The following is a 24,319-nucleotide window of genomic DNA, read 5'->3' on the forward strand; positions in this document are numbered from 1 at the left end:
AAAACTGGAGCAAAATTTTGAGAAAGCTGGATTGAATAAACGAGAATCAGAATGGATTGAGGTCGGGGCTGAACTACTGTACTCGAAAGGCGGGGAGGGGGGCAGGATGGGACGAGCAGGAATTTAATTGAGTCAAAGAAGAGCTCGACGACAGAGGGAATGAAAAGAACGAGAACAAACGGGCAGCTGGACATCAAAAATGGTCGTGTTTGTTTCATCTGAGATGATGATATCTAAAAGATTGCGATTGTCGACTATATATAGCCCACATAAAGCGACTCGAAACGCACGTCTCGAGCATACTCGCTGGGTCGAACGAGCACCTCCCATCCTTCGCGCATTTGTCGGATGTGAGGATTGTCCGCTGCCCGAATTGTCAGCAGCTGGATGGTCGAGCCGACGACCGTTGGAATCACTGCTCCTTCGTATCGAACAGCACCTAGCTCGTCGCGAACAACCCAATGAATCGCGCTGTCCGAGCGCTTCCTCTCGCGGACGATTTGAATTGCCTTCACACGGATTGAGTCTCCAGTGGTGTTCTTGGGCACTGTGACTCTCAGAAACCACGTGGGGTTTGTTTCATGAAACCAGGCGCGTTCAGTTCGCTGCACGCCCGGCCAGTAGCAGGCTTCGTCCAAAATCCGCTCGGCAACTTCGTCTGGCAGTAATGGCAGGCAAGCAGACTGATTCTCCAGCTCTAGACCGCGGGTTAGCAAGCCAAACACGGTCTGAGAGTCCTCGGCAGTTGTGAATCGTGGAATCATGGCAAGTGCAAGGGGGCTTATCTGAGGATTCTCGAAACTGTGCATCCGCCACCAAATTCCAAAATTCCACAGGATGATGATGCGCCGTTGGTGGACAGTATAGCCTCCGAACTCCTCCCTACATTTGAACAAGAAAAGAGCAACTGACCGAGTATCCTCCACAGTGGCGTTGACGTCCCATGCATCATAAACCGCCTCCATGCCAGCGTCCCCGATCGCGTTATGATTCAGTCTGTTTGCGAGCAGGATGACGAGTGAGAAAAATGGCCTGGTTCTCAATGCCCCAACAAAGCAGGCAGCCACAGCCACTTACTCGAGAAGCGTCAATGTGGTGTTCTCTTTGAGTGCTTCCGCTAGTGCGCGAGCGCCTGCATCCCCAATCTGATTCTGCTCCAAGCTATCCGACCCTCCACCAATTGAGCACCTTCAATGTCCACAGCATGCTGTATCCCTCATTCATCAGCATCAGCAACTGAGCGTTGACGTACTCGAGCCTGGTTACCGTCGTGTTCACCCTGAGTGCTTCAGCAAGCGATTGTGCACCATCATTGCCAATCTGATTTCTTTCCAAGCTGATTGTCCCCCTCGCCGCCCGTGAGCAACAGTAATCGGCTTCATAAATTCCTTGGCATCATCACCAGAGATCTGCTGGTCAACTCACCTGAGCGAGGTCAGCGTCTTGTTCACTTTGAGTGCTTCGGCAATGGCTCGCGTTCCTGCATCGCCAATCTGATTGTCGCCAAGGCTGGTTTGACTCCTCGGATTAGTGCGCATTCTCAAAGTGCACTGATGCCACTAGCACTGCAACTTGTGACAAGGCTTACAAGAGCTTCTGCAGAAACTTGTTCACAACGAGCGCTTCAGCAATCGCTCGAGCGCCGAGATCGCCAGTGTGATTTGCATTCAAACTGTCCACCCAAGTCAGTACTCTTGCAATTCGCATTTGCACTGAGCGAGCATGAAATTCACTCACCTGAGTTGAGTCAGTGTCGTGTTCACTCGGATTGCCTCAGCGATCGCGAGTGTCCCAACGTGGCCAATCCGATTCTCGCCCAAACTGTCCATTGATCAGGATCAGCGAGCACTATCTCACCCCCCCCCGCTAGCATCCATAATACTGAGACGACTTACATGAGCTTGACCACCTTTTGGTTTTCTTTGAGCGCTTCGGCAATCGTTTCTGCTCCAGCATCGCCAATCTGCTCCCTCCACAAACTGCCGTTATTTTGTTAGCATGCGCGATTTTTTTTTTTTTTTTTTTTTTTTTTTTTTTTTTGTGCTTTGCTTTTCCCCATCAAAATGGATCTCTTTTCTCTTACCTGAGCAATCCAATCGCGTTATTCTTGACTCGATCATACAACTCGCGCTGGATCAGAGTCATAGAGGCGATTGGCTTGGACTTGGCTTTGGGATCTGCCTGTGTCAGCGACGAGCACAGCCAAGCAAAACGGTGAATTCGTGACTTGGGACTGACTCTTCACACTCTTCCCACTCCTCGCTTCGCAACCAACCCCCCGATCTACATGTCATTCCCCTCAAGCTCCCCCAAGGATCACCCTGAGGCATCACTCGTTGAACGCTTCAGATTGCAAGCACCATGCAGATCACAACGAGCGCTGGGAGTTCAAGGCGTACCAGCAGTGCTGTCAAAAGCCAAGAGATGCTGGAAAAAAAAAAAAAAAAAAACGTGACTGGTGATGGACGACACTCGCTTCGTCCATGCGCTTTGTGGGTGCATCAGAGTGCGTTCGTAAAATGTAAAAATTTAAATTACAAGGCAGCTAGAATAACAAAATGACAAAACACACCCCGCTTCTTCTTCTTCTTCTTCTTCTTCTGCTTGATCGACGGAACAACTCAAGGCCGGCTGCGTTGCGAGACCCATTCACCCAAGTCGAAAGCGGTGGCCTTGTGTTTGCGAATGAAGGGCGATCCCAAGAGTTGTTGCGCAGTTGGACGCTTTGAAGGTTCAGACTGAAACAAGCACAAAAACACATGAAAAATGAAATGAAGAGGAAAATGTGGTCCGCCACAATCACCTTCCAAACAAAAAAAAAAAAACGCTGACTTACCAGTCGGCGCAGAACTGGACAAATTCGGGCGAAAATGTTGCTGAAGACAACGTTGGCGAGGGCTGCTCTACAATATGATAGAGCAATTCGAAAAACCGCACCGAACCGGACGCTTCCAAGTCAATCTGCTGCCGGTCTTCCTCGTTGTTGCCACTGGGCCGACTGCCGTCGTTGGCAGATGGCAGAGGGAATGGAAAATGGCCCAGGGCGAGCTCCATCATGGACAGCCCGAACGACCAGATATCGGACATGACCGAGTACGAATGCCCTCGAATTCGCTCTGGAGACATGTACGTGATGGTGCCCACCCAGGACACACAACTCGAAATGGAAGTGGCCAGATGCCCGCTCACCCCAAAGTCTGTAATCTTGACTTGTCCCTGCCGGTTGATCAAAAGATTGGAGGGTTTGATGTCGCGATGAATAACGTGACGTTCCTTGTGCAGGTACACTAAGCCGTGAAGAATCTGTCGAATCAAAACGTGGAGCGAGTCTCAATGTGAGTCAGTCATCATGGGGTGGAAAAGAAACGCGCAGGGGGGTTTGTTTTTTAACAAAAAAATCTTGTGATGCTCACACACCTGCTCGGCAACTTTGGCCAGCACCAGTTCCGGAATACCACCCTCTGCAGCCTCGGCGACGCTGTGCAGCGAACCGGCGTCCATGTACTCGAGCGCGATGGAAATGGAGCCTTCATGGAAAAACGCTCCGTGAAATCGCACGACATACGGACAATTGGCCTCGTATAAGGTGCGCAATTCCAGCAGAATCTGCTTTCGGATTCTATCGGTGACATCTAATGGAATCACCTACGCGCGACAATCCGATTCAAACGCAGAAGAATTCAATGAGCAAAACCCAAATCGAAAAGTGAAACATTTGCAAAAGGGCCAAGGCCGCCTCGAGCCCCGTTTGCATGGCTTCAGAACAACACATCTCTACCACCAGAGCAACGGCCGTACCTTGAGCGCAATGGTCTGCCCTGAAGGACCATGAAGTGCACGGTGCACAGCGCCACCGCTTCCGCGACCAATAACGCCAACCACATCCAAATCCTCAAGTCTGACCTCTGCCAAAGGGGGGCGGGTCGGTGGGATTGCTGGGCCTCGATTGGGCCCTGTTGGAGAGCTGGACGCACTGGTTTGAGTCAGACTGACATGCGAAGAAAGCCTGCTCTGAGCTGCCGAACCAGTGTAGTATCCGGTTTCTTCGATTGGAATGACACTGCTTCTTCGCCCCAATACCGATGGATCCCGGCCCTCGAGCTGGATGAGCGTGCGCGCAACATTGGCGGGAATGTTGGGATTGAAGCTGGAATAGCTCGAAATTGCAGGCGAATACGATTGCGCCGGCTCGTCTTCAACAAACTCGTCATTGAGCTCATGCAGCAATCCATCAGACGAGGCACTGCGTGCAAGGGGGTGGTTGCTGACGGTGGCGGTTCGCGCAAGATTGGAGCCCGATCCGTGATAAGCGACACGAGTCAACGGAGCGCCGCTGGAGGCTCCTACGTCTTCGCCTAACGGCCGGCCACTCGAGGCGTCGTAGCTCATCGTTCGAGAATACTGGTGACCATGAGTCCTTTGTGCAGCGGATGTGTCTGCCAAAGCGGCTGCAGGGGAGTGGGATGCTGGTGCAGGAGCTCCAGATCCGGACTGGCGTAAGAGAGACGAAGACGAGGTAGATCTTGCACGAGTCACCGCAAGGTGTTGCAAGCTGGTGCGCAGCGACGACGTGCTTGTGCTCGAGTAGCTGTGGCGGTGGCCATGAGCGACGTTGGGTGCAGGCGACAATGGTAACGATGAGCTGTGCGCTGGCGACTGCTGCGTGTTTGGCATGTCAAAGCAAAACTCGTCCGCCATGTCATCATGGTACGTGTCACCAGGCGAGCCTGTGCTCGCGGGCAGGGCTTTGTCCGCAGAAGACGGAACTGGGTGGAGGTCTGACTGAGGGGCTGCTCCAAGCCGACTGAAGCTATCCAAGGACGGGGAATTTGAGATGCCTATGAGGATGCAAAAGGCAGGTGAGGTTTCCATGGCACAGAACTCAAAATCAAAACCACAAAAACACCAGAACAAAGCAGAAAACAAAAAAAAGCTGGAAGGGGAAAGGACGACTTGCCAGTGCTTGGAAGCGGTTCCAGCTCGAATTGCCCACTGAAAGTCGGTGTTCCGACTGCGTATGCCCCCGGCAGAGGATGGAGTCCACAAAATTCCGTATTGGCAAAAGGTGATCCAAGCATAGAAGTATCAGACACTGGGGTAAGTCACACAAATTTCCACACTCAATACCCTAAAAACAAGCTGCTTTTGGAACGAAGAGATTGCTGAGTAAAAAAAACTCTTTTTTTTTTTTTGTTCCGCAACACGAACGCGAAATAGCCGGATTATTGTCTGCTTGTCTTTGCGACTCATCCACATTGTGCTTGTAGGTATTGCGATGGCGTATCACGAACGGCATCTGCTGCTGAGCGCGGATCTATGACCGACCTTTCTCTGGCTCGAACGTGAAGCCATGCTTGGACACTGTGACGCCGCCTTCCTGGAACGTTCCTGAGGTCCTGTACATTCCGCACCAATGACAGAGCGACACACGGGCAGAGCGTGGAAGTGAGCCTGGGACGTGTGACTTTGGTAACAGAAGAGACGTGCGCTCCAACCCAGATCGAAGCCGCCCAAGAACCCAAAGCCGCCTCCCCTCGGCTCAACAGCAGCCCAGAGCAGCACTGAAGCCTCGCAAACAGTGGAGTCAGATCGCAGTGAGAATGCGAGCTCGAGCTTGTGACGAACGAAGGCTTGTACTGACGCTTTTCGCATGACGCGACGATGCTCACACACAACACACAATGCAAACCCGCTGCTTGGTGCTGCATTCTGGGGAGGGGTTTGGAAGGGGTTGATTTGTTGAAGAGAGCGATAGAGCGAGGTCGGGGTGAAGTCGTCGGGGGAAGTGGTGCTGTGCTTTTGCTGACAGGAGGAAGGGCGAAGGCAGGCTCTGCTCGCTCGTCGGAAGCTCAATCCGGGCCTTGAGCTTGGCCTTGTATGCCATTTGGGATGTGTGGTGTGGAGCGAGAGGAAAGACACAGAGAGAGAACAAAAAAAGGGGGGGAAAAGGGAAGACTGAGAAAAGAGACTGAGAAAAGAGACTGAGAAAAGAGACTGAGAAAAGAGACTGAGAAAAGAGACTGAGAAAAGAGACTGAGAAAAGAGTCTAAGAAACCGCAAGCAAGTAGCAGTCGGAGTGGGACACGAAAGAAAGCAGCTCTGAATCGTTTCTCGTTTTTCCCTTTGGTTTGCCCTGCCCGCACTTGTCGTTTGGGGGGTCGGTCAGATCGGTTCGTTCTTTGCTCAAAAACCAACAGGCAAAACCCTGGTCGCAAAAAGGCTAACGGACGTTTGTTTATTCAAAAGAAGCTGTATCTCAGTCGTCCTTCTTAGTCTGTGTGTCGACTCTGTTTGTTTTTAGACTGCATTTTCACCATCTACGGTGATCGAATACTGCTGCTGCCCCTCCAAGATATCTCCTCATGTTGACGAAAGGAATCAAGGCAATCTATACCAACCACCGCGTGTTCTCAGCCGCTGGGCAGCTCATGTTCCTCTGCGACGATCGCAAGCTCAACTGGTACCTCAAGCGCTCCTTGGCCGTCGTACGTCCAACCCAGCGAGTGGTTTTGCATCATGCTTCATCTTCGAGTTGATTCCAGTGAAATCAAAGCTTGGGAGGTTGTCAAGTTCTCAAAGTGACATTGTATTGGTGTGACAGGAGCTCAATCCCAACGTTGCCGAAGGTGACGAGGCCGCCGCTGCACGCCCGTTGCAGCCTGCCGCCTTGGAATCAAGTCCAGCAGCACTGCTCAATGCCACTGCCGCGGGAGCTGCTGCGGCCGGGACTGCCGGCCCGCGAGCGATTCGGCTCACATTCACTCCAAAGGGACTTGGTCGCGTCAACGATCCATTCTACCTGCAGGCCCTGCCAAACCGGTGTTTTGTGTGTGGCGCGTTCGATCGCCATGTAGCGCGCGCCGTCCGCGAAGCTGAAACACCGGCAGCGTCGCAGAGCGGTCTTGCCTCAGGGGACAACTCAGACCCGCCGCCAGCGACCATCTACCGCTGCCACGTCGTTCCGTCGCTGTACCGCCGTCATTTTCCACGCATCTACAAGTCTCATGCTGCACATGACGTTCTAAGGCTGTGCGGCGCTTGTATTCGACGGTTGGATCCCGTTCGCGCAGCAGTCATGAAACAGCTCGCCAAGGAGTTTGGCGTGCCCGTCGATGTAAGTTAGATACGTGGATGGCAAAAACTCGTGCAGATCAAATGAGGCAGAGACGTGGCGAGAAACAAGTTCGGGGACTCTGCTCATGATTTGTTTTCGATCGATCCATTGTTGTTTATCAAATCACGCTTCTTCTCCTCGCTCTCCTGCGGCAGACCTCGCCACCGCTGACAGAATATGAACAGCGTGTCGAGCGCATTGCCCGACTGGGATCGGCTCTCAATGGTCACTCACACAACATGCCGCCGGCACGAGTTGAACTTTTGACGACGGAGCTGCTGGGTCATGTCGCCTTTACACAGCTTGCTGCAACCAAAGAAGGTGATGCGGATCTTCTGCCTTCATGGTGGTCAACATCGTCCGAAGTATTGGAACACCTGCAGCAAGTCGTGGATGTGGCCAATTCCATTTTGAGCAAAAGCAAATCGGCGCGCAAGGTTCGACTTCGTGACGGTCGCCGTGAACATCCTGAAGACGCTCGTGAGCGGTTGGGACGGAAGGCCGCTCGTGAAAAGGAGCTGGCCGACTCTACCGTTTCTGACGCGTCACGACCAAATCTGAGCAAAGGAGAAGGTGCACCGCACTCCGGTCGTCTGGATGGCGATAGTGGCAAGGACAATGGCGCCATCCGTGCCAATGATGACGACGACGATGACGATGACGATGACAACAACAACGACAATGATGATGAGGATGATGATGATGATGATGATGATGAAGCGGATCATGGTCGTTTAGTTGTTGCTCGACTTTCGACCGATGCCGCTCTGCTCGACTTTGTTCGTCGATGGCGTCGAGCATTCGTTCAGTCGTTGCGCCCACAGCACTTGCCAGCACACTGGTCGATCGATCGCAGTTTAGACATGCGGTGATTGCGACTTTTTTTTTTTTTTTTTTTTTTTGGTTTTGTATTTTGATGAGGAGGAGCGGGTCAAGATCTCCGCGCTCGTTGATGATGGCAATGTCAACCCTTGTCTGTCTGACACGAGTCTTTTTAACTGCGACATTGTTTGGCAGTGATTCACAGTGCACCTACGATTGTTCAATCAGCAACTGCCGATTAAAGCTTCTTGCTGTTTTATTTTCCAACCATCCCCGCCTCTTCCGCTCTGTCTGTACCCTAGTCCATATCAAACAAGTCCTCCTATGATGCGAGTACACTCACCGAGAGAACGAGAACGAACCTTCCATTGGTTATTGGTTGTAGTTGGAGTACTTTTATTGGAGTACCGTGTTTTCTATTCTTCTGAATTTGTGTTTGGTTTGGTCTCAGTCTTTCTACCAGACTTTCCCTCTTCTCTCTCCACTTTCGCTCCCTTTTCCTTCCTTCCTTCCGCTCGCCATGGTCCAAGTCGCTGCTGCTGCTGCTGCGTCGTCCGCCGAGCCGTCCGCCAGCCCTGCTGAGGTTGAAGCGCAGCGGCTCGCGACAATGTGCGCCAACGAGATCGTCGCACGTGGACTGGGGTTTCCCGCCTCCGCCATTGTCGTCCCGGCGTCAATCCCAAAGGACCTCTCAGCGCTGTTTGTCCAGCGCGTCGTCTACCTCATGAAGCAGAACGAGAAGCTGGCTGCGTCGACGGTCAATGGGGCAACCTTCTTCACTCCTGCTGCAATTCCCTCAGTCGCAGTCGCTCCTGCTGCTGCTGCTGCTAGTACTCCAGCGCAACCCCCGCCGCCGAAGCTCAACCTCGAGGCAATCGCACAGAAGCTCGCAAAGGAGTACATTGCACAAGTGCTCGCCGGGAAGGCGTTCCAGTCCAGTCAGATTGCCCCTCCGCCTTCGTTGTCTGAGCCGGAGCGAAAGAGCTTCCGGCTCCGTGTCATCTTCTTGATGCAAAGCGATGCACGCATCGCTCACACGCCGATGGGTGGAGCGTGCACCTTCTCGCCGAAGCCAGGCGCTGTCGCTCGAGCTGCTTCCGGTGCACCTTCCACTGTCACAGCCCCAACGTACAATGGCTCCTTCGCAGGGCCATCCGAAGTCCCACAGTCGCCCGCCAAGCCAGTCATGCCAGCCATGCCAGTCACGCCAGTCACGCCAGCTTCTGCAGGCAAAAAGGCGCGTCCAGCGATTGTGGTTGCCACGACAGACGCTTCTGTCGATGTCCGAACGTATGACGAGGTCATTCAACGCGGTGGCATCTATGAGGACGCTAGCAACGGCACAGAAGGTGTCGTGCCAAGCCACAACGTATTCAACCCTTCGGCTGGCATGCTGCCCTCAGCGGGTCCCCCGCTCACGCTCGAACAAAAGCTGACTCGCCACTTCTTTGACTCTCCCGTGGCCGCGCCTTCGCAGAAGAAGATTGGCTTTGTGCTCGGAGACCGCATGAGCGCTCGCCAGCAGTTTGCCGAAGCGGCCTACCTCGGCATGCACCGGCCGAATCGCACGGCGAACGACCAGGGCGAGAATGTCGACGAAACTCCCGAAGAAGGTGCCAATGAAATCTTTCTCAACACTCACGAGCCCTTTTGTCTCGTGGCAGTGGGCGTGCAGGGTGCTGGCAAGAGCCACACCATGTCGGTCGTTCTTGAAAATTGTCTCGTGCCGAATCCTCACCCCGCAGGTCGAGAGATTGTTCGGCTCAACCGCCCCATGGCAGGGCTGGTTTTGCACTATGATCAGAATACTGCGAGCGTGTGCGAGGCGACCGGGTTGATTTCGCCCGATCCTTCTCTCCAAATCTCGGCGCTTCCTCGCGACAAGCTAGTAGTCCTCGTTTCCCCGAGCTACTACCACCAGCGTCGCAAGTTCTATGGCGCGTACTGCACGGTGAAGCCGCTCTTGTTCCGCTGGAGCACGCTCTCCGCCGATCACATCAAGAAGCTGATGCGCATCAAGGACACTGACAGCCAGCTTTACGTCTCTTCGATGTTGGACTTGCTGCGTCGTTATCAGCGCGATAACAAAACGCCTGACTTCCAAGGGTTTATGGAGCAGGTGCGCGAAAAGTGCCAGCTCCCAGGGCAAGGCGGTGCCCTCGAACAACGCGCTTCGTTTTTGGAGGCCATGGTGGCCGAAAGCAGTTTAAACCAAGACCTACGCGCGAGTGGCGCAGATCTCTTGCAGTGCATTGCTCCCGGTAGCCTTGTGGTCGCTGATCTGACCGATCCGCTTCTGTCGCGGGACGAGGCGAACGGCATCTTCCAAGTGCTCACCGAGCAATTCCGCACGGCCCACGTCTCTGGCGGCAAGATTCTTGCGTTGGACGAGGCGCACAAGTTCATGAACGGTCTCTCGACGGACGGCCTCAGCAATGCCATTGTCGATGCGGCACGCCTGATGCGCCACGACGGCATGCGCGTGATTGTGTCGACGCAGTCGCCGAAGGCGCTTGCTCCCGAGCTGCTCGAGCTTGTATCGGTAGCAATGCTGCATCGCTTCCATTCGCACGACTGGCTGACCTATCTCGACGCCAAGCTGCCGCTCGGTGACTTGAAGTTTGAGCAAATTATGGATTTGCCGCCAGGCTCCGCCCAAGTGATTGTCAATCGTCATTTGATCGAGCAGGCCCAAGGCCAGCACCAACTTTGCGTGGCTGTTCGTCCTCGCATGACTGCTGATCGAGGCTCCTCTCGTGTCAACCGAGCATGAGGATGGCAGTTTGCTGCGATTTTTGTTTGGTTTCTTGTGTACAATCTTGTCTCCCCCCTCCCCTTCCCTCTGCGAATCCAATGTATGGATCCTCTCAATATATATTCTGTTCCATCCTGATCATATGGTGACGTTTTGAGTCTGAACCGCTCAGTCTTGTTTTTTTTTTTTTGTTGTTTTTTTTTTTTCTCAGTTCCTCGTCGTCGTCGTCGTCGTCCACTCAATCACAACGTTTCCAGCCCCAAACCCCATTATTGCCTTTCTGGCTTTGCATTCATGATGAACACCACGTACGCGATGCCGATGGACACGAGCGGCGACCACAGTGCCAGCGGCCAGAGCAATGGCTTGGAAGGGACGACCGCGCCCGGCGGCTTCAACGCCCACTCCCACTCTGCTGTCGCTGGATCTGCGTCTGGATCTGGGTTTGGATCTGGGTTTGGATCTGGCACGGGCGGTGGCTCTGGCGCAGTGGCACCGCCGCCGACCGAGAAGGAGCAGCAGCATGAGATCCTGCGCTCAATGTCCACGCCAGACGCCATCATGGAGTCCACTCTGCTCCCAAACATCAAGCAGTTGAGTCGTTGCGTTGTTGTTGTTCTGAGCGGGGAAACCTGCGCGCTGCTTTTTGATTTTTGAGCGGGAAGTCGCTGAAATTGGCGGGAAAATGCGAGATCTATGCAAATTCTCAATGCAATGCCACTGTCCATTGATTCGGGGGTTTGATGCAGGTACATGCGATTGCGAGGACCGCCCGCTGCTGTCGTCCGAGAATTGTCCGAGAACTACCAAGGATTTGCGCAAATGTGCAACTTGCTCATGGACTGGCTCAAGCTTACAGGTAACAGCGCAATAACCCAGCGCTCGTTGATTGCTGGATTGGTCGTGCACGGCTTTTGAAAAAGCCAAGTGCAAACATTCACGCTGGAGCCCCCTTCGTCATCACGTCGAACGAATACTGCTGTGATGGTGGGAGAGGGGGCCAGTGTTTGAGTTCTGATCAAGCAATCTAACTCTGCAATTCGTTCTGGCTGTTGTGGTTGTTGTTGTCGTTGTCGTTGTTGATGCAGACATGCCGGAAGCTGAAATCCAGACCCTGCTCGAATCGCAGCTGAAACAGTTCGCATTAAGCCGTTTCGATAGAGAATTGGTCGATACCAAGTTCACCGCTAGTTCGGTAACGGATTGCTATTACAGTCGAATTGCACGCGCCTTCAGCGTATCATCAATTCCAATTCGGATGCTCATGGTTTTGCGCACTGTTGCTGTTCTCGCTTGTTGGGGGGAAATGCTGTTAGACTGCGCCTGTGTGGCTCGATATGATGATTTCGCATTCGTCCTGGCGCTCGCTCATCTACCAACTGTCTGAAGCACATTCTGAATCAGTGCTGTTGAACTATGCCATTAAGGTATGAAGCTACCTGAATTGGGTGACGCGACAGTCGCTTCCCTGAGCAGGTCACGGCTAACTCGACTCGACCGTGCCATTTGCGCATTCCAGAAAATCTCGGATGCTGGTCATCAAGAAGAAATGGCCAGCGTAGCCACGGCTTCGACAGATGCTCTCGTATTTAGTCGAGTGCTTGTCTTTTCCGTCTTTAATTTTGTTCGCCAGGATGAAGATGCCATTAAAGAGGCTCTGCCAGACTTTGTGGTACGCCAGACCAGCCCCAGCCCGGATTGGTGCTCGGTTTTGCGTTGTTTTTGCCATGCCTAATAATGCCATGCCTAATGCCATTACTCAACGCGCCACGTTGGTGTGCATCTTGTCCCACAACACAGAAAACAGTCTGCCATGGCGAGCACACTTACCTCTACGCCCAAGCCCTGTTCCATGCGCTCAATCTTCGGCGCCTCTTTCAAGAGGTGCAGTTGTACGCAGTTGACACCAAAAACGACAGCATTGCCCGTCACGTTGGGCTGGTGCTGAATGGCTCGCCCGCCTTTCCGCAAGTTACGTCTGCCGTCGCCTCCATGTTGAACGCAAAGAGCTGCACTCCTGGCGACATCAATACGCTGACAAAGTGCTACTGTCCGGCGGCGCCAGGCATGCCTTTACCCACCGCTGGCTCTCTCGCGGCCCCTACGATGGCTGCCGGCAATCCTCCCGTCGATCCTACCCTGATTCCACCAATCGAGCTGTTGCGGGATCCCGATCTCTTCTCAATCCTGATCAGCGCTCTGTTTGATCCGCGAAAACCCGTCAATCCTCAGCACCGTGGCAAATATTTGGCTATTTTGGCCTTTGCGGCCTCGGTGTACGACATCCCAACCGACTCGGCTGACGCCACCAACGGTGGCTTGCCGATGGACCTTGAAACCGCTGTTCGAACAACCAGCTCGATTACTGGCAAGTCTGTGCGGCGTGTGCTCGACTTTTATGACGTGACGTACGCCGCACTGGACGCTGCCCACACAATTTGCCACAAGCATTCCTCCAGCAGTGACTTGCAAGCCGACATGCGCGCGCTGTGTCCCCATCTCACATTCCCTGTTGTCGCCGCGTGTGTCTTGTACTGGATTGAGGTTGCGCTCATCAGCACCCATTTGCTAAGTAACTCTTTTACCACGTCGACGCCGCCATGGCACCTGGCCGTGCTGGACGAGATTGCTTTCCAACACTCGCTGCATCGTCCAAAGGTGTGTTAAAGTTTTTGGTTGTGCTTGCGGTGCTTGCACGAAGTGTTTTGCTGATCGGTTGTTTGTTTGTTTTGTTTGTTGGTTTGTTTGTTTGTGTATGGGCAGGTATTTGCGTTACTGCAACAACTTTTTGCGGCCGAGTTTGATCTCGATGCCCTTGTCGAGCTCAGTCTGAAAAAGGCCATCTTTGATCGATGCATCTTTTTGTTGAGCTTGGACTATGTCATTCCAATTGTCAAGTTTGCTCGCGAGTGTCTGGTCTCGGACCGTGTTGATTTGTCTCTGATTCGACACTTTTCCAGCGAGGTAATTGTTTTTTTCGTTTTCATGGGTTGACTGAAGCGTGGGTCTGTTACTGAACCAACCTGGTTGACAAAACCTCGTTGATGACACTCTGAATGTCCAGGTTGTCGAGATCGTTGATGCGCCGTACTCGAAGCAGTTCTTGGACGAGTTCTTGCCAATTGTTGTGGATCAGCGAGTTGTCGATGGCTTCAAGAAAGGAGATCAGACTGCGCCCTTTTCGCAGTTTTTCGGTACGAGAGCTCATAGGCTGACTTGCTTTTCGTCAAAAGAAAAACACACAATGCTCACTGTCGTTTTGTCGATTGCGTGACAGACTCTGTTGTCCATTCTGAACAGTTTTCTCACCTCTCAGAAGCTCTGCAAACAAGCGTGAAGGAGCGGCTAGAGGCCTGGCGTGTTTGAATCACCTTCCCCCTGAATTCTTGTGATGTTAATCGATAATGGCAGAAATCTTTTGATAACACGAACAAACAAACCAAGCTACAACATGTGCAGGAATAACGCTATTGTTGGGCAGGAGACTGCAGACCGGACGATCGCGAATCAAATCGCTTGATCGTCCATGAGCTCACGCAACTCGTACAAACTTGTGCCAGGCCGGCAGAATTTGGCAGCTGCGTCATTTTGACGCACTGTCCGCAAAAGATTCGGCCGCATTGTCGGCAGTGGTGCTGCGAAACAACCAAGCACAAGAAAGGAAAAAAAAAACATAAAAAATTCAAAGTGAGACAGCGTTTTCAATACAGCATCCCGCAACGTGAGCCGCAGAAGGGGGGAAAAAAATGAGCGCAGAGTTTCGTATCGAGCCTCAAAATCTTTCTGCGGGCATTTCCGCCCTCCTCGCCCCCCCCCCGCCAACTTCTCACACTCCATCTGCCGAGGAATGCGTCGTCTGCTGACCTTGCGACGCGTACCACTGAACGCTTGTTCGCAGTTTCGACAGGCATGCACGTCCTCATCCGTTTCCCATCGAATAGTGTTCTGCTGCTCGCGTTGGGACTCGAGCGCAATGGCAAGCCCCTTTGACTGTTGGACGAGCTCGCTTTGAACGTACATGCTTTCGTCCAGCTTGACCCGTAAACGGCTCGCCTCTTGCTCGAGCTCCAGCTTGGCCTTCCGTTCCGCATCTAGCTCAGATTGGAGCATGACAATCACCTCTCGGGACTTGGCTTTGGTGTTTCGCAGTAGCAGGTCCAACTCCTGGTGTAGCCTCTCGGCAGTCTCGCGGGCAGTCCGCTCGTCGGCCAGCTGTGATACGACGGTTGCGTCCTTTGCGAGCTGCACGGCGAGTCGTTCGATTTCTGCGCGCAGGTTCTGCTCCGACTGAGCGCGAGCCGATCGCTCAGCCACGGCGCGCTCCTTGAGCAAGACGAGCTCCGATTTGGTTGCTTCGAGTACCTCGGCGGAGTGAGTGTCAGCCGGATTGGCCTGAGCGAGCCCTGCCATTCGCGCTTGCACCTCCTCGAGTTGAGCATTCAAGGAGACTATTTGTTGGGTTTTCTGCTGATTTTCCGACTGGGCTTCAAGGAGGCTCGTCTGTGTCGCGGCTAGCTTGGAGGACAAAATATCGAGTGAGCCCTTGAGCTCGGCGGTCAAGCTGGCATGACGCGCCGCATCCTCGTGCAAATCGGCAATGTCCTGGATCTGGAGCTGGATGCGCTGTTCGAGTGTGTGAATCAGAAGCTGTGGTTGTGCGTCTGTGGGTTGGGACAGTGCAAAGGACACAGACCCTGTCGGGACCAGATGGTCTAATCCTGGCGATGCTGGCGGGTGCGGGGATGCGCTGGCAGACGTCAACGCGCTGGTCGATGTGACAGAAACAGGCAAGGGTATGGCAGCAGGCGTAGAGCCAGCAGCGTCCGACTGAGCGCGCAGCAACAATGCATCCAGAACTTGCTGCTTTTGCTGCAACGCCTGATGCTTGTGCTCGAGCAGAGCTTTGCCGTCTTCTGCCGCTTTGACTGCGGCAGCCGTGAGCGCCTTGAAGGCTTCGATAGTGCTCTCCTGAGCAGTGATGCGCTCCTGAATTGTTTGCAAATGAGCTTGAAGCGCAGCTGCAGCGGCGAGATGGGCTGCTTCGGAAGTCTCCCGCGCCTGCCGGGCTTGTGTGAGTTCGTTTTGCAACGCACTCGTTTTCTCTTCGTGAGCCACGCGAGTGCTTTCCAGCAAAGCTTCGCTGACACCAAGGCGCTCCTCTTGCTGGGCGAGGGCTGTTTGGCTCGTCTGATACTCTGCGCGCAGCTCCTGGAGCTCAATTTCGCGCGCTTGACGCTCAGAGTGCAAATTCGTTGTCAGCTCGTTCAGCCGCTGACTCTCGGCATCAAAGTTCAGTTTGAGCGAGTTGAGCATCATTTGCAGATCAGCGCTGTTCTGCTTTTCCAAAGCGAGCGCAGTCTGCAATTGCTGCGTCTCGGCATTGGATGCATTTAATGATTGTTGGAGATGCTGGGCGTGCATCTGCAGCTGGGTGTACTGTTGTTGTTGCTGTTGCTGCTGCTGTTGTTGTTGTTGTTGTTGCTGTTGCTGATACATGCCGTTCGCACCACCATAGCTATTGTTGGGCGACGAAGAATAACTGGAATTCGGATAGCCGTAGGGCGACGCGTAAGATGACGACGTGCCGCCATCCGCGTTGATGGACAAGGGCCGCGTCGCGGGGCGCATGGGGCTGGACGTGTTTGTGTCAAAGTTGGTGCGATGAATCGGGGCCGACTCACTGTGGCTGAGGGGTGTGGAGGAGGCGTACGCTTGCTGAAGTTCGGTGCGCATGAGTCGCTCGCCTTCGAGTTCCGACATGAGGGATTGGATCTGGCTCTCGTACTGAGTGAACAATGCAGAGACTTGCTCCTCTGTGCCTCCTGCGTTCCCCCCGTCACGAGACGGACGAGATGTTCCATTCGCCTGTCGCGCATCGCGGGTTCGCTCCATGAGCGCATTTACCTGCTGTTGCAGCGACTGCGACTTGAGGCGCTCTTGATCCAGCTGCTGGCGGAGCAGAGGAACCAGAGCCGCCGCAGAAGAGGCGGAAGAGTCGTTGGAGCTGCCAGAGGGATCGAGCGGGGTTGGCTCGAGGAGCGAGGGCGTCATTGGCCGTGAATCTGACGCAGCGGCCCCGCCGGCCATGCTTGGCTGAACTGTCGCCACTGGCGATGGCGCCGAATCAAAGTCCAGCAGCAAGAGCTGGTCCACCGTCGCGTTGCTCGTAGCAGCACCTGATTTCGAGGGAGCAGGGGAAGCCCCGCCCGTTCGACGAGGAGGCGGGCCGTGAGACGCGCCGGTCGCAGCAGTGGGATTGACGCCAAACAGCGATCCAAACTTGAACGACGTTCCCGACGACGGCGACGGTGAGGGCGACGCTGCGCTGGTCGTCGTCTGGCTGTTGAGCAAGGCGCGGAGCTCGTCCGCGTCCCTACGCATCCTGTCTTGGACTGCGCGTGCCTCCTTGCGCTCGCGGTCCAGTGTGCCAGCGAGTGTGCGATTGTCCCGCGTGAGCTGCTCCTGCGTCTCGGACGCTGCGCGAATGACTTCCTGCAGGGACGCAATCTCGTCGTCTGCCGCGCGCTTGTCCCTCCGCAGCTGCTCGAGCTGTGCCGCCACGTCCGCAGCGCCCATCGTCATTGCGTGGCTGCCTCCATGCGCTTGAGCTTGAGCTTGTTGTTGGACTTGAGCTTGAGCTTGGTGGACTTGGGCGCGAGCGCTCTGCAGCTGGCCCAGCAATTCGCCCGTCCGCGCCTTCTCCTCGCTCAGCTGGCGCTCGAGGCCAATGTACATGTCGCGGAACTTTTTGCGTTGCATGCCAAAGTCGTTCTCCATCTGAGAGCGAGCCGCGCGCTCTGTCGCAAGCTGCTCTTCCAGCGACATTGTGTGTGTGTTTGGTTGCGCAAAAAAAAAAAAAAAAAAAAAAAAAAAAAAAAAAAAAAAAAAAAAGAGCAGCGATGAAAAAAAAAAAAAAAAAAAAGAGCAGCGATGATGACGAGAAAGAAGAAGAAAAAAAAAAAGAAGAAGACTGAACAAAAGCGAGCAACTGAAACAGCAAAACGAGTTCAAAAAGGGGGTGCTTCAATACGCTCAATGGTCAAGGAGTTGAGATCTTGCGGTGGACGTCGTCGTGAAAGTAGATGCAGTACACACTCGGTTCAATGCGCTTCGGGGTTTCGAGGTCTTACGATTTTTGACATTGTAAAGATTCAAAAAAGACTCCAAGCTCAAAAGGTTTGACTTTGTGAGTAGATGCACATGAGGCTCACAGCTCGAGTGTTTCGATATTGTGAAAGTAGATATGCATGAATGAAATGGATGGGCGTTGCTAATTCTGGTCGGACGAGCGTCGTCTGAGCGGAAGCTTTTTGTAGCTTGAACATCTCGCTTGGAATAAACTCATCCATTCGCAGGCACCGGGGGTTGGCATGATACAGCCAAAGACATTGAATTTTATTCTTGTCTGAGATCTTCAATTTGGAAAAGCAAGCAACGTTCAGTCAGTTTAGTTAGTTTCATCAGTCATACCAACAGAAGCACTCATGAATAGCAGTCATAGTCACAGCACTAGTCATACCAATAGCACAAGAGTCACTGTGCTGCGATGGGTGTCGCTCCTTGCGGGGTTTGCCATCATGGTGATGAGTGGGACGCTCTACGGCATCTCTGCGTACTCGCCCGAGATCAAGTCGCGCCTCAACTACACCGAGCCAGACATCAATCTGATCACATCCATCGCCGATGTCGGCCTGTAAGCAGAACAGACACACAAGCAAAAAGTCCTCCCCTCCGCTCGCTCAAATCCGCCAATCCGCTGTCTGGGAGTTGGTCAATGCGAATCAAACACTACTGGTTCCAACCTCCGACGACCACTCCCCACTCGCCCAACCCCGAAGCCCCCGCTGCCAATATGGACGTGTGCATGTGCTTGTGTGTGTGTGTGTTCGTGCACTGCGCAGTGGCTGCCCAGAGCCAAGCAAGATTCAACCACATGACACGTCCAGGCGCACAATTCTGCCAGCCATCACGACCAATTCCCCCCCCCCTCCGTCTCGCCTTCCTTCCGTTTGGTTTGGGACATCAGACGCTTGTTTGACACAAGCGAGATGGTTGCTTTGGAAAGTGAGACCGAAAAGCGCCTCAAGCTTGAACTTTGCTTGTTGATCACCAGACAACTGAACAATTTGGGAGTTTTTCGTTTTGGCAAAATCCGATCGCGGCGGGGAATTCACCAATGTCCGAATGTTGATTCGGCTTTTGGAGTCATTCACCTGAAAACTGAAATTGGAGCATTGGGGGAAAGGGTGTGCGATTTGGAACAAAACGCTCGCGACAAACGCACTCAGATTTACTTTTGTTTGGTTTGGTCTGGCTCACTTTTGCTCTGATGGAATGGTAGATACGTTTCCATTCCTGCAGGTCTTGTTTATGACCGGTTTGGATTTCGAGTCGCGGCGAGCATTGGAGCGGTGATGATTGGGCTTGGATACCTGCTCATGTACATTGCCGTTTGGCAAGACTTGGCACCGAGCAAGGCGCCGCTGATGGGCGCTATTCTGGCCCTCGTTGGGCAAGGAGGCATCTTTGGAGTGATTGCTGCGATGGCTGCAAACGAGCGCAACTACCGGCCTCGAGACAAGGGCAAAGTGGCAGGCTTTTTGTTTGCCGGCTTTGGTTCTTCTGCAGCCATCTTCAGCGCAGTGTACAAGCTGGCATACCAAAACTCGGCAGATCTCGAAGGCTACTTTATCCTGCTTGCCTGCACAACAGCGGCCATCTGCCTCGTTTGTGGTCTGTTTCTCCTTCGACACCTCCCTCAAGACGAAATGTTGTACCCTTCCGATACGGAAAAGGACGGCAGCAAGGCGGCATTGCTTGGAGACGAACGCCCCGTTCCAGGCTACTCGAACAACAAATCGGTCAATCCCTCAAGCATCCTGCTGGCGAGCGCAACACATGCTGATCTGCTCAAGCGACCCGACCTCACGCCGCTGGAAGTGCTACGAACCAAGCTGTTTGTGCTGATCTTCTCGGTGATTATGATTTCTGTGGGCGCCGCGCTGCTCTTCATCAACAATCTCGGCTCCATCTACGAGGCGTACGGTGGGCAGCATGGCGAGTCCGGCAATCTCGTCATTGTCTTTTCAGTCCTCAACGTCGTGAGCCGCGTCATTTTTGGGTACCTCTCCGACCACTTTTCGCGGCATCTCTCTCGTGCCTCATTCCTCACGATGGCCGTCGTGATTGTAACGGGTGCTCAGCTGCTGCTTGCATGGAGCACGGTGGATTTGCTCTATCTGGCCGCTGTTTTGGTCGGACTGGCGGATGGCGGTATCTTTTCGCAGTACGCAGTGCTTGTCCGCGAAAGTTTCGGCGCCAAACACTATGGCACCAACTTTGGCCTCGCCACAATGGCAGCTGGAGTGGGCGTCTTTCTCTTTGGCCCAATGTCCGCTGCCTTGTACGATGATAAAATCGTCGGCGACGGGAACAATTGCTACGGCGAAAGCTGCTATCAGACCTCGTTTTTTATTTCCGCTGGCTGCTGTGCATTTTCGTTGTTGTTGTGCGTGCAAATGATTCGCGAAACTCGAAAGATCCATCTGGAGCGTTGGATTTGAAAAAACAACAAAAAGGTTGTGCTCATCAAGTTCATGTACAGTAGAAATACAAAGTTTAATGAATAGTACACGAATAAATCAATTCAACACACTACGAAAAAGGCTTTGGCGAAGAGTACTCATTGCTCGGTGCAGTGGGGGGATTTCCAGGGTGGGAAGCAGCCACACGACCATGTAGGCGTCCCGGTCGAAGGCGCAAAAGCATGCTCGCAGACTCCCCGCGCCCGACCTCCACAAACCTGCAGCACGTACGGGCTCCACCGCTCGGCAAACAAGCCATTGGGTAGCCATGGCTTTCGTGCGCCATTCCAGTGAAGGAGAGCAGCATTGGAAGCATCGAGCTGCCAAGTGTCCATGTCCTCCTTCCACCCGAGGCCGTTGACATTCCACTTTGGATGGAACGGACCCCAGCGACCGTGCAGAATTAAGAGCATGATGGGCTGAGTTCCAAGAGACCACAGCTGCGACTGTGCTTGCTGCTTCATCCAGAACTCGGCCATGGTGGTCAGCTGCGCGGCACGCCAAGCAACAAAGTCAAGAATCATCACACCAGCGTTAAAGGTGCCAGCAGATAAGTCCATCTTCTTTGCATTCTGCTGGCTGAACAAGGCATGGACGCGTTCGTTCGCAAAGATGGAGCCATAGGTGCTTGTGGCACGCTCAAGGGCCGCAAACGGTTTGCTTGTGGTGGTTAAAGTATTCCACAAGTCTGCAATATCTTGCTGCACAATCACGTCCACGTCCAAGTAGATGACGCGGTCAAGGGAGGTGAATGAGTCTGCCAAGTAGAATCGCGCATAGTTTGCTGGGCTGGCCAGGTTGCCAAACACCTGCTTGTTGTCGTACACCTTGATCAGGTTGATTTGGCGCGAAGTGAGCGAGAAGGCCGTGATCGTGATGCTGGCCTGGCTTTCGTCTTGGCGGAGACCAGCAGCAGTCCTAAAGCCAACCATGGCTGGGTTGTCTTGGACTTGAATTCGAGCGTGAAGAGCCGTGCAAAATAGCTCTCGCGATATGGCGTCGACTGCATCGGGCGCTGCAACCAAGTGAATCTGCAGACGGCCTGGCTCGGCGGAATTGGACAGGATGGAGTTGATGAGCGGAACCAGTCCCGCGACGTGCTCCAAATCCGTTGTAATAATGACGTGGATCGGAGAGCGGGCCTGTGTGGCATCGTTGTTGGCATTGTGGGCAGCAACTTTTTCTGAGCTCGTTGTTGCCGTCGGAGCCGCGAGTGGAAGAGGCACAGAGCAATCCGTTTCACTTCCTTGGCATTGGCAGTAAAACTGGTCTCGGCCTCGCCGGCGGCAAGGGGCGCCATTGGTACAATGGAGACCCACATGCTCGCAATTAGATTGCGCTGGAGGAACATGACAACGGGGGCCGGGAAATTGTGCAACAGGTAAGCCATTCAGTCATTTCACAATCAAAACACAAAAAAAGTCCTACCAATAGAGTAGGTGCCGTCCCTTGCTGAAAGGAAACCAAGCTCAAACTCTTGCTCCGAGCTCATCTTCCATTTGAGATATCCGTTGGTGTTAAACCCCTGACAGTCGGGCGTCGAGTCACACAGGGCCATCAGCATGCCAGCCGCTGTAAATTTCAGAGCGTAGCGCAATAGCAGGTCACCGCCGGGCGAATCCATCTTTGGATGGAACTGATACTCGATTGGCTTGAGCGGTAGAGGCTCGCCATTGGACGCCCGCAGCGCTCGTATCCCCGCTGGCGGAAAGCAAAAGATGCCGTCTCCAACAAAGCCTGGTTTGCACCTGCATTTGAAAGCGCCATACTGGAGAAAGTCGCAAGTTGCATCCGGCGAGCACTGATGCAAGTCATAGTCGCAAGGGTTGATGGCTAAAAACAATTGTAGGGGGGCGGGATTGCGTTCGAGTGAGTCAACCAAGGGAGCAAAACATGCCAAGAAATCCAATCCAAATGAACGTTGATTTACCTGCGACATAGGTACCCGTGCTTGTATCGCGAACGGGATCGACGGGTTGGGCAGCGGCAATATCGCCGAGCTGATGCTTTAAATAGCCATCGTGAGGGGTGAATGCCAAGCACTCATCGTACCGGTTGCACGCCTTGATTAGCTCGTCTGGTCGGTCAACTGCAAAATCAAGCAGTACCATGTCTGCGGACTGGGGAAAGAGCTTTTCAACCAGGACGAACGATTTGGTACTCAGGCCGTCCAAGAGGGGTAGAGAAACGCCTCTCGCTTGATCGAGAGCCACGAGATGAGCGCGATCCGACTCGATGCGAGCGCGCTTGGCGTCTGCGATCGTTGCTGCCATCATTTTCTCGCTCTTCTCCTGTTGCTTGGCGCGAGCGCTCTCCAGCTTGGCGATAAACTCGCCGACTGCGGGGGATGGTGTGACCCATTCCGTGGAGAGTGTTCGACGGTCTGCGCTGACGTGGTGGTACCACAGAAACCAGCGAACAAAGTCTTGCAAACCCGCGCGAAACGAGACGGCTGGCAAATATTCCAGCGTCATGATCAAGTCTTGCGTATCTGCGCACGTGCGTGCGAGCTCTCCACGCGGGAGTGGACCGATGGTGATTTCGTCGTTCAACGACTTGCCTCCCAGTTGGTCCACGAGCTCTTGCGCGAGGAGGGCTGCAACGTCTCTCACCGACCTTGGTTGCCCAAAGCCGAGATTGATGACAGCGAAATCAATGTAATCGGCGTTCATTGCAAGCACGACAGCATTGGACACGTCCGAGATGTGAATAAAGTCTCGCTCGGGAAACTCTGTGGTGCTGGCGCCGGCCTTGGCTCGGAGCGAGTGCAAGGTGACTTTGGAGCTCGAGGACAGAAATCCCCGCGCAAACGCAGAGAGTGCTGAGCTCGCATCGGCCCACGCACCAAACACAGAAAACAACCGGAGTCCAATCATCGGGATGCCGGTTGTTGCGTGGTAGCTCCAGGCAAGGACTTCTGCGCCCTTGCTTGTTGCCGAGTACATGCTATGAGGACGATCAACGCGCGCCCAGCTCGCTGAAGGACCACTAGAGGCGTCGTTTAGCCCATAAACGTCTGCTGAAGACGCAAATATTAGACGAGGAAGGCGGTGAACGTTGCTGCCAGAGTCAGGACTACTCGACAACGACTCTTTGGGATGCAGAAACATTTTCATTGTCTCCAGGAGCGAGACAAAGCAGTCGATATTGGCGCGTACTGTGACGTCAGTGTGGTTTGATGAATGGCGGCCTGCACGAGCATCGGCTAGATGGAGGACGTCGGTAAAGCGGTACCTGTCGAACAATCGCGCCAAAAATGGCCGGTTGCAAATGTCGCCATCGACCACAACAACTCCGTGCATCCTGGAGATATTGAATGCACGATCCTGCATCAGCGTGCGTGCATTCCACTTGTCCGAAACGGCAGGGTGGGCAAAATTGTCGATTGCAACAATCGTGTGTGCGTGCTTGTCACGCGCAAGCTGCGCGACCACATTCATCCCGACAAAGCCAGCTCCGCCAGTAACCAATATTGCGCGATCGTTTGGAGGTATCCGTGCCGGGATGTGATCGGAAAGCAGGTGGACGGGCTGAGCTTGCACCGGTGGAAGCAGCTCGGCTTCTTCCATGGCCTCGGCCTGGTCCCCGTCCGCCGCTGCTGCAGCTGCCGCATCCAGTCTTTGTTGTCTGAACAGCAGCTGGAGTCGCTGGCGTGGCGTCTGTCCGGTCGCACTGAGCTCGCTCTCTGTTTCAGAATGCATTCACCATTTGGGATTTGAGCTTTGCAGTGAATCACAGTTGCTCCCCCCCCCTCAAATCTGATCCGATCCGAGGCAACAAAGGCACTGCTCTCAATGTTGCCTATGTGTGTGAGAGCGTTGGTTTGACGGCGATCTTGGATTGGCGGGCTCGTCCAGTGTTGGTCCCTGTGGAACTCCATTCCCGCCACAGTCAACTCACCTGAGATCAAACTGTAGCCGACCACGATCAGCAGCAGTATTGCAGTAGCAGCTGTGAGCATGCAGATGCGCCGCGACCGCACGCACGAGGAGCCACGCGGGGGCATGTTGAGCAGAGCTTTAGAATCAACTGAAGATGCAATTG

General features: G+C 53.8%; 8 protein-coding genes and 1 pseudogene across 9 annotated transcripts; 4 read left to right on the top strand and 5 right to left on the bottom strand.

The window, feature by feature from the left end:
- Positions 1 to 228: 228 nt before the first annotated feature.
- CAOG_00077 (hypothetical protein) lies at positions 229 to 2,145 on the bottom strand (the record flags this gene model as incomplete). The annotated part of the gene is made up of 9 exons (XM_004364891.1): positions 229 to 801; positions 913 to 996; positions 1,078 to 1,161; positions 1,253 to 1,336; positions 1,426 to 1,509; positions 1,589 to 1,672; positions 1,738 to 1,821; positions 1,896 to 1,979; positions 2,084 to 2,145. The coding sequence occupies 9 exons, from the start codon at positions 2,143 to 2,145 to the stop codon at positions 255 to 257; spliced, it is 1,197 nt and encodes a 398-aa protein (XP_004364948.1). The 3' UTR covers positions 229 to 254.
- A 362-nt stretch (positions 2,146 to 2,507) lies between these two features.
- CAOG_00078 (MAP kinase kinase) lies at positions 2,508 to 5,989 on the bottom strand (annotated as a pseudogene). The gene is made up of 7 exons: positions 5,808 to 5,989; positions 5,326 to 5,396; positions 4,958 to 5,011; positions 3,799 to 4,838; positions 3,418 to 3,645; positions 2,837 to 3,303; positions 2,508 to 2,738 (listed from the first exon to the last, which is right to left on the bottom strand).
- A 279-nt stretch (positions 5,990 to 6,268) lies between these two features.
- CAOG_00079 (hypothetical protein) lies at positions 6,269 to 8,254 on the top strand. Its single transcript, XM_004364893.2, has 3 exons — positions 6,269 to 6,485; positions 6,602 to 7,114; positions 7,270 to 8,254. Exons 1-3 carry the CDS (start codon positions 6,363 to 6,365, stop codon positions 7,984 to 7,986), a joined length of 1,353 nt encoding a protein of 450 aa, XP_004364950.2. The 5' UTR covers positions 6,269 to 6,362; the 3' UTR covers positions 7,987 to 8,254.
- A 71-nt stretch (positions 8,255 to 8,325) lies between these two features.
- CAOG_00080 (hypothetical protein) lies at positions 8,326 to 10,777 on the top strand. Its single transcript, XM_004364894.2, has one exon. It carries the CDS (start codon positions 8,457 to 8,459, stop codon positions 10,707 to 10,709), a length of 2,253 nt encoding a protein of 750 aa, XP_004364951.1. The 5' UTR covers positions 8,326 to 8,456; the 3' UTR covers positions 10,710 to 10,777.
- Positions 10,778 to 10,881: 104 nt separating this feature from the next.
- Positions 10,882 to 14,131, top strand: CAOG_00081 (TH1-like protein). The gene is made up of 9 exons (XM_004364895.2): positions 10,882 to 11,284; positions 11,441 to 11,550; positions 11,780 to 11,886; positions 12,008 to 12,118; positions 12,211 to 12,363; positions 12,492 to 13,349; positions 13,455 to 13,655; positions 13,756 to 13,885; positions 13,969 to 14,131. Exons 1-9 carry the CDS (start codon positions 10,986 to 10,988, stop codon positions 14,055 to 14,057), a joined length of 2,058 nt encoding a protein of 685 aa, XP_004364952.2. The 5' UTR covers positions 10,882 to 10,985; the 3' UTR covers positions 14,058 to 14,131.
- Positions 14,084 to 17,537, bottom strand: CAOG_00082 (hypothetical protein). Its single transcript, XM_004364896.2, has 2 exons — positions 14,556 to 17,537; positions 14,084 to 14,326 (listed from the first exon to the last, which is right to left on the bottom strand). Exons 1-2 carry the CDS (start codon positions 17,271 to 17,273, stop codon positions 14,159 to 14,161), a joined length of 2,886 nt encoding a protein of 961 aa, XP_004364953.2. The 5' UTR covers positions 17,274 to 17,537; the 3' UTR covers positions 14,084 to 14,158.
- A 608-nt stretch (positions 17,538 to 18,145) lies between these two features.
- Positions 18,146 to 20,312, top strand: CAOG_00083 (hypothetical protein). The gene is made up of 2 exons (XM_004364897.2): positions 18,146 to 18,384; positions 19,033 to 20,312. Exons 1-2 carry the CDS (start codon positions 18,176 to 18,178, stop codon positions 20,252 to 20,254), a joined length of 1,431 nt encoding a protein of 476 aa, XP_004364954.1. The 5' UTR covers positions 18,146 to 18,175; the 3' UTR covers positions 20,255 to 20,312.
- Positions 20,313 to 20,373: 61 nt separating this feature from the next.
- On the bottom strand, positions 20,374 to 21,666 carry CAOG_00084 (glycosyl transferase; the record flags this gene model as incomplete). Its single annotated transcript, XM_004364898.2, has 2 exons — positions 20,374 to 21,417; positions 21,519 to 21,666. Coding segments are annotated over 2 exons (1,192 nt in total), but the record flags the coding sequence as incomplete, so codon positions are not given.
- A 483-nt stretch (positions 21,667 to 22,149) lies between these two features.
- CAOG_00085 (NAD-dependent epimerase/dehydratase) lies at positions 22,150 to 24,281 on the bottom strand (the record flags this gene model as incomplete). Its single annotated transcript, XM_004364899.1, has 2 exons — positions 22,150 to 23,960; positions 24,176 to 24,281. The coding sequence occupies 2 exons, from the start codon at positions 24,279 to 24,281 to the stop codon at positions 22,150 to 22,152; spliced, it is 1,917 nt and encodes a 638-aa protein (XP_004364956.1).
- Between the last annotated feature and the right edge of the window lie 38 nt (positions 24,282 to 24,319).

Source organism: Capsaspora owczarzaki, assembly GCF_000151315.2.
Source record: "Capsaspora owczarzaki ATCC 30864 unplaced genomic scaffold supercont2.1, whole genome shotgun sequence".
NCBI classification, from domain to species: Eukaryota; class Filasterea; order Ministeriida; family Capsasporidae; genus Capsaspora; species Capsaspora owczarzaki.

Excerpts from the sequence above, each read along its gene's own strand:
- CAOG_00082 (XM_004364896.2), bottom strand. The coding sequence starts at position 17,273 with ATGACGATGGGCGCTGCGGACGTGGCGGCACAGCTCGAGCAGCTGCGG. Across the intron at positions 14,327-14,555 it reads TCAGTGGTACGCGTCGCAAG|CACCACTGCCGACAATGCGG; the intron begins GTCAGCAGACGA and ends GTTGTTTCGCAG.
- CAOG_00081 (XM_004364895.2), top strand. The coding sequence starts at position 10,986 with ATGATGAACACCACGTACGCGATGCCGATGGACACGAGCGGCGACCAC. Across the intron at positions 11,551-11,779 it reads GGACTGGCTCAAGCTTACAG|ACATGCCGGAAGCTGAAATC; the intron begins GTAACAGCGCAA and ends TTGTTGATGCAG. Across the intron at positions 11,887-12,007 it reads CCAAGTTCACCGCTAGTTCG|ACTGCGCCTGTGTGGCTCGA; the intron begins GTAACGGATTGC and ends AAATGCTGTTAG.
- CAOG_00080 (XM_004364894.2), top strand. The coding sequence starts at position 8,457 with ATGGTCCAAGTCGCTGCTGCTGCTGCTGCGTCGTCCGCCGAGCCGTCC.
- CAOG_00083 (XM_004364897.2), top strand. The coding sequence starts at position 18,176 with ATGAATAGCAGTCATAGTCACAGCACTAGTCATACCAATAGCACAAGA. Across the intron at positions 18,385-19,032 it reads TCCATCGCCGATGTCGGCCT|ATACGTTTCCATTCCTGCAG; the intron begins GTAAGCAGAACA and ends ATGGAATGGTAG.
- CAOG_00079 (XM_004364893.2), top strand. The coding sequence starts at position 6,363 with ATGTTGACGAAAGGAATCAAGGCAATCTATACCAACCACCGCGTGTTC. Across the intron at positions 6,486-6,601 it reads TCAAGCGCTCCTTGGCCGTC|GAGCTCAATCCCAACGTTGC; the intron begins GTACGTCCAACC and ends TTGGTGTGACAG. Across the intron at positions 7,115-7,269 it reads AGTTTGGCGTGCCCGTCGAT|ACCTCGCCACCGCTGACAGA; the intron begins GTAAGTTAGATA and ends CTCCTGCGGCAG.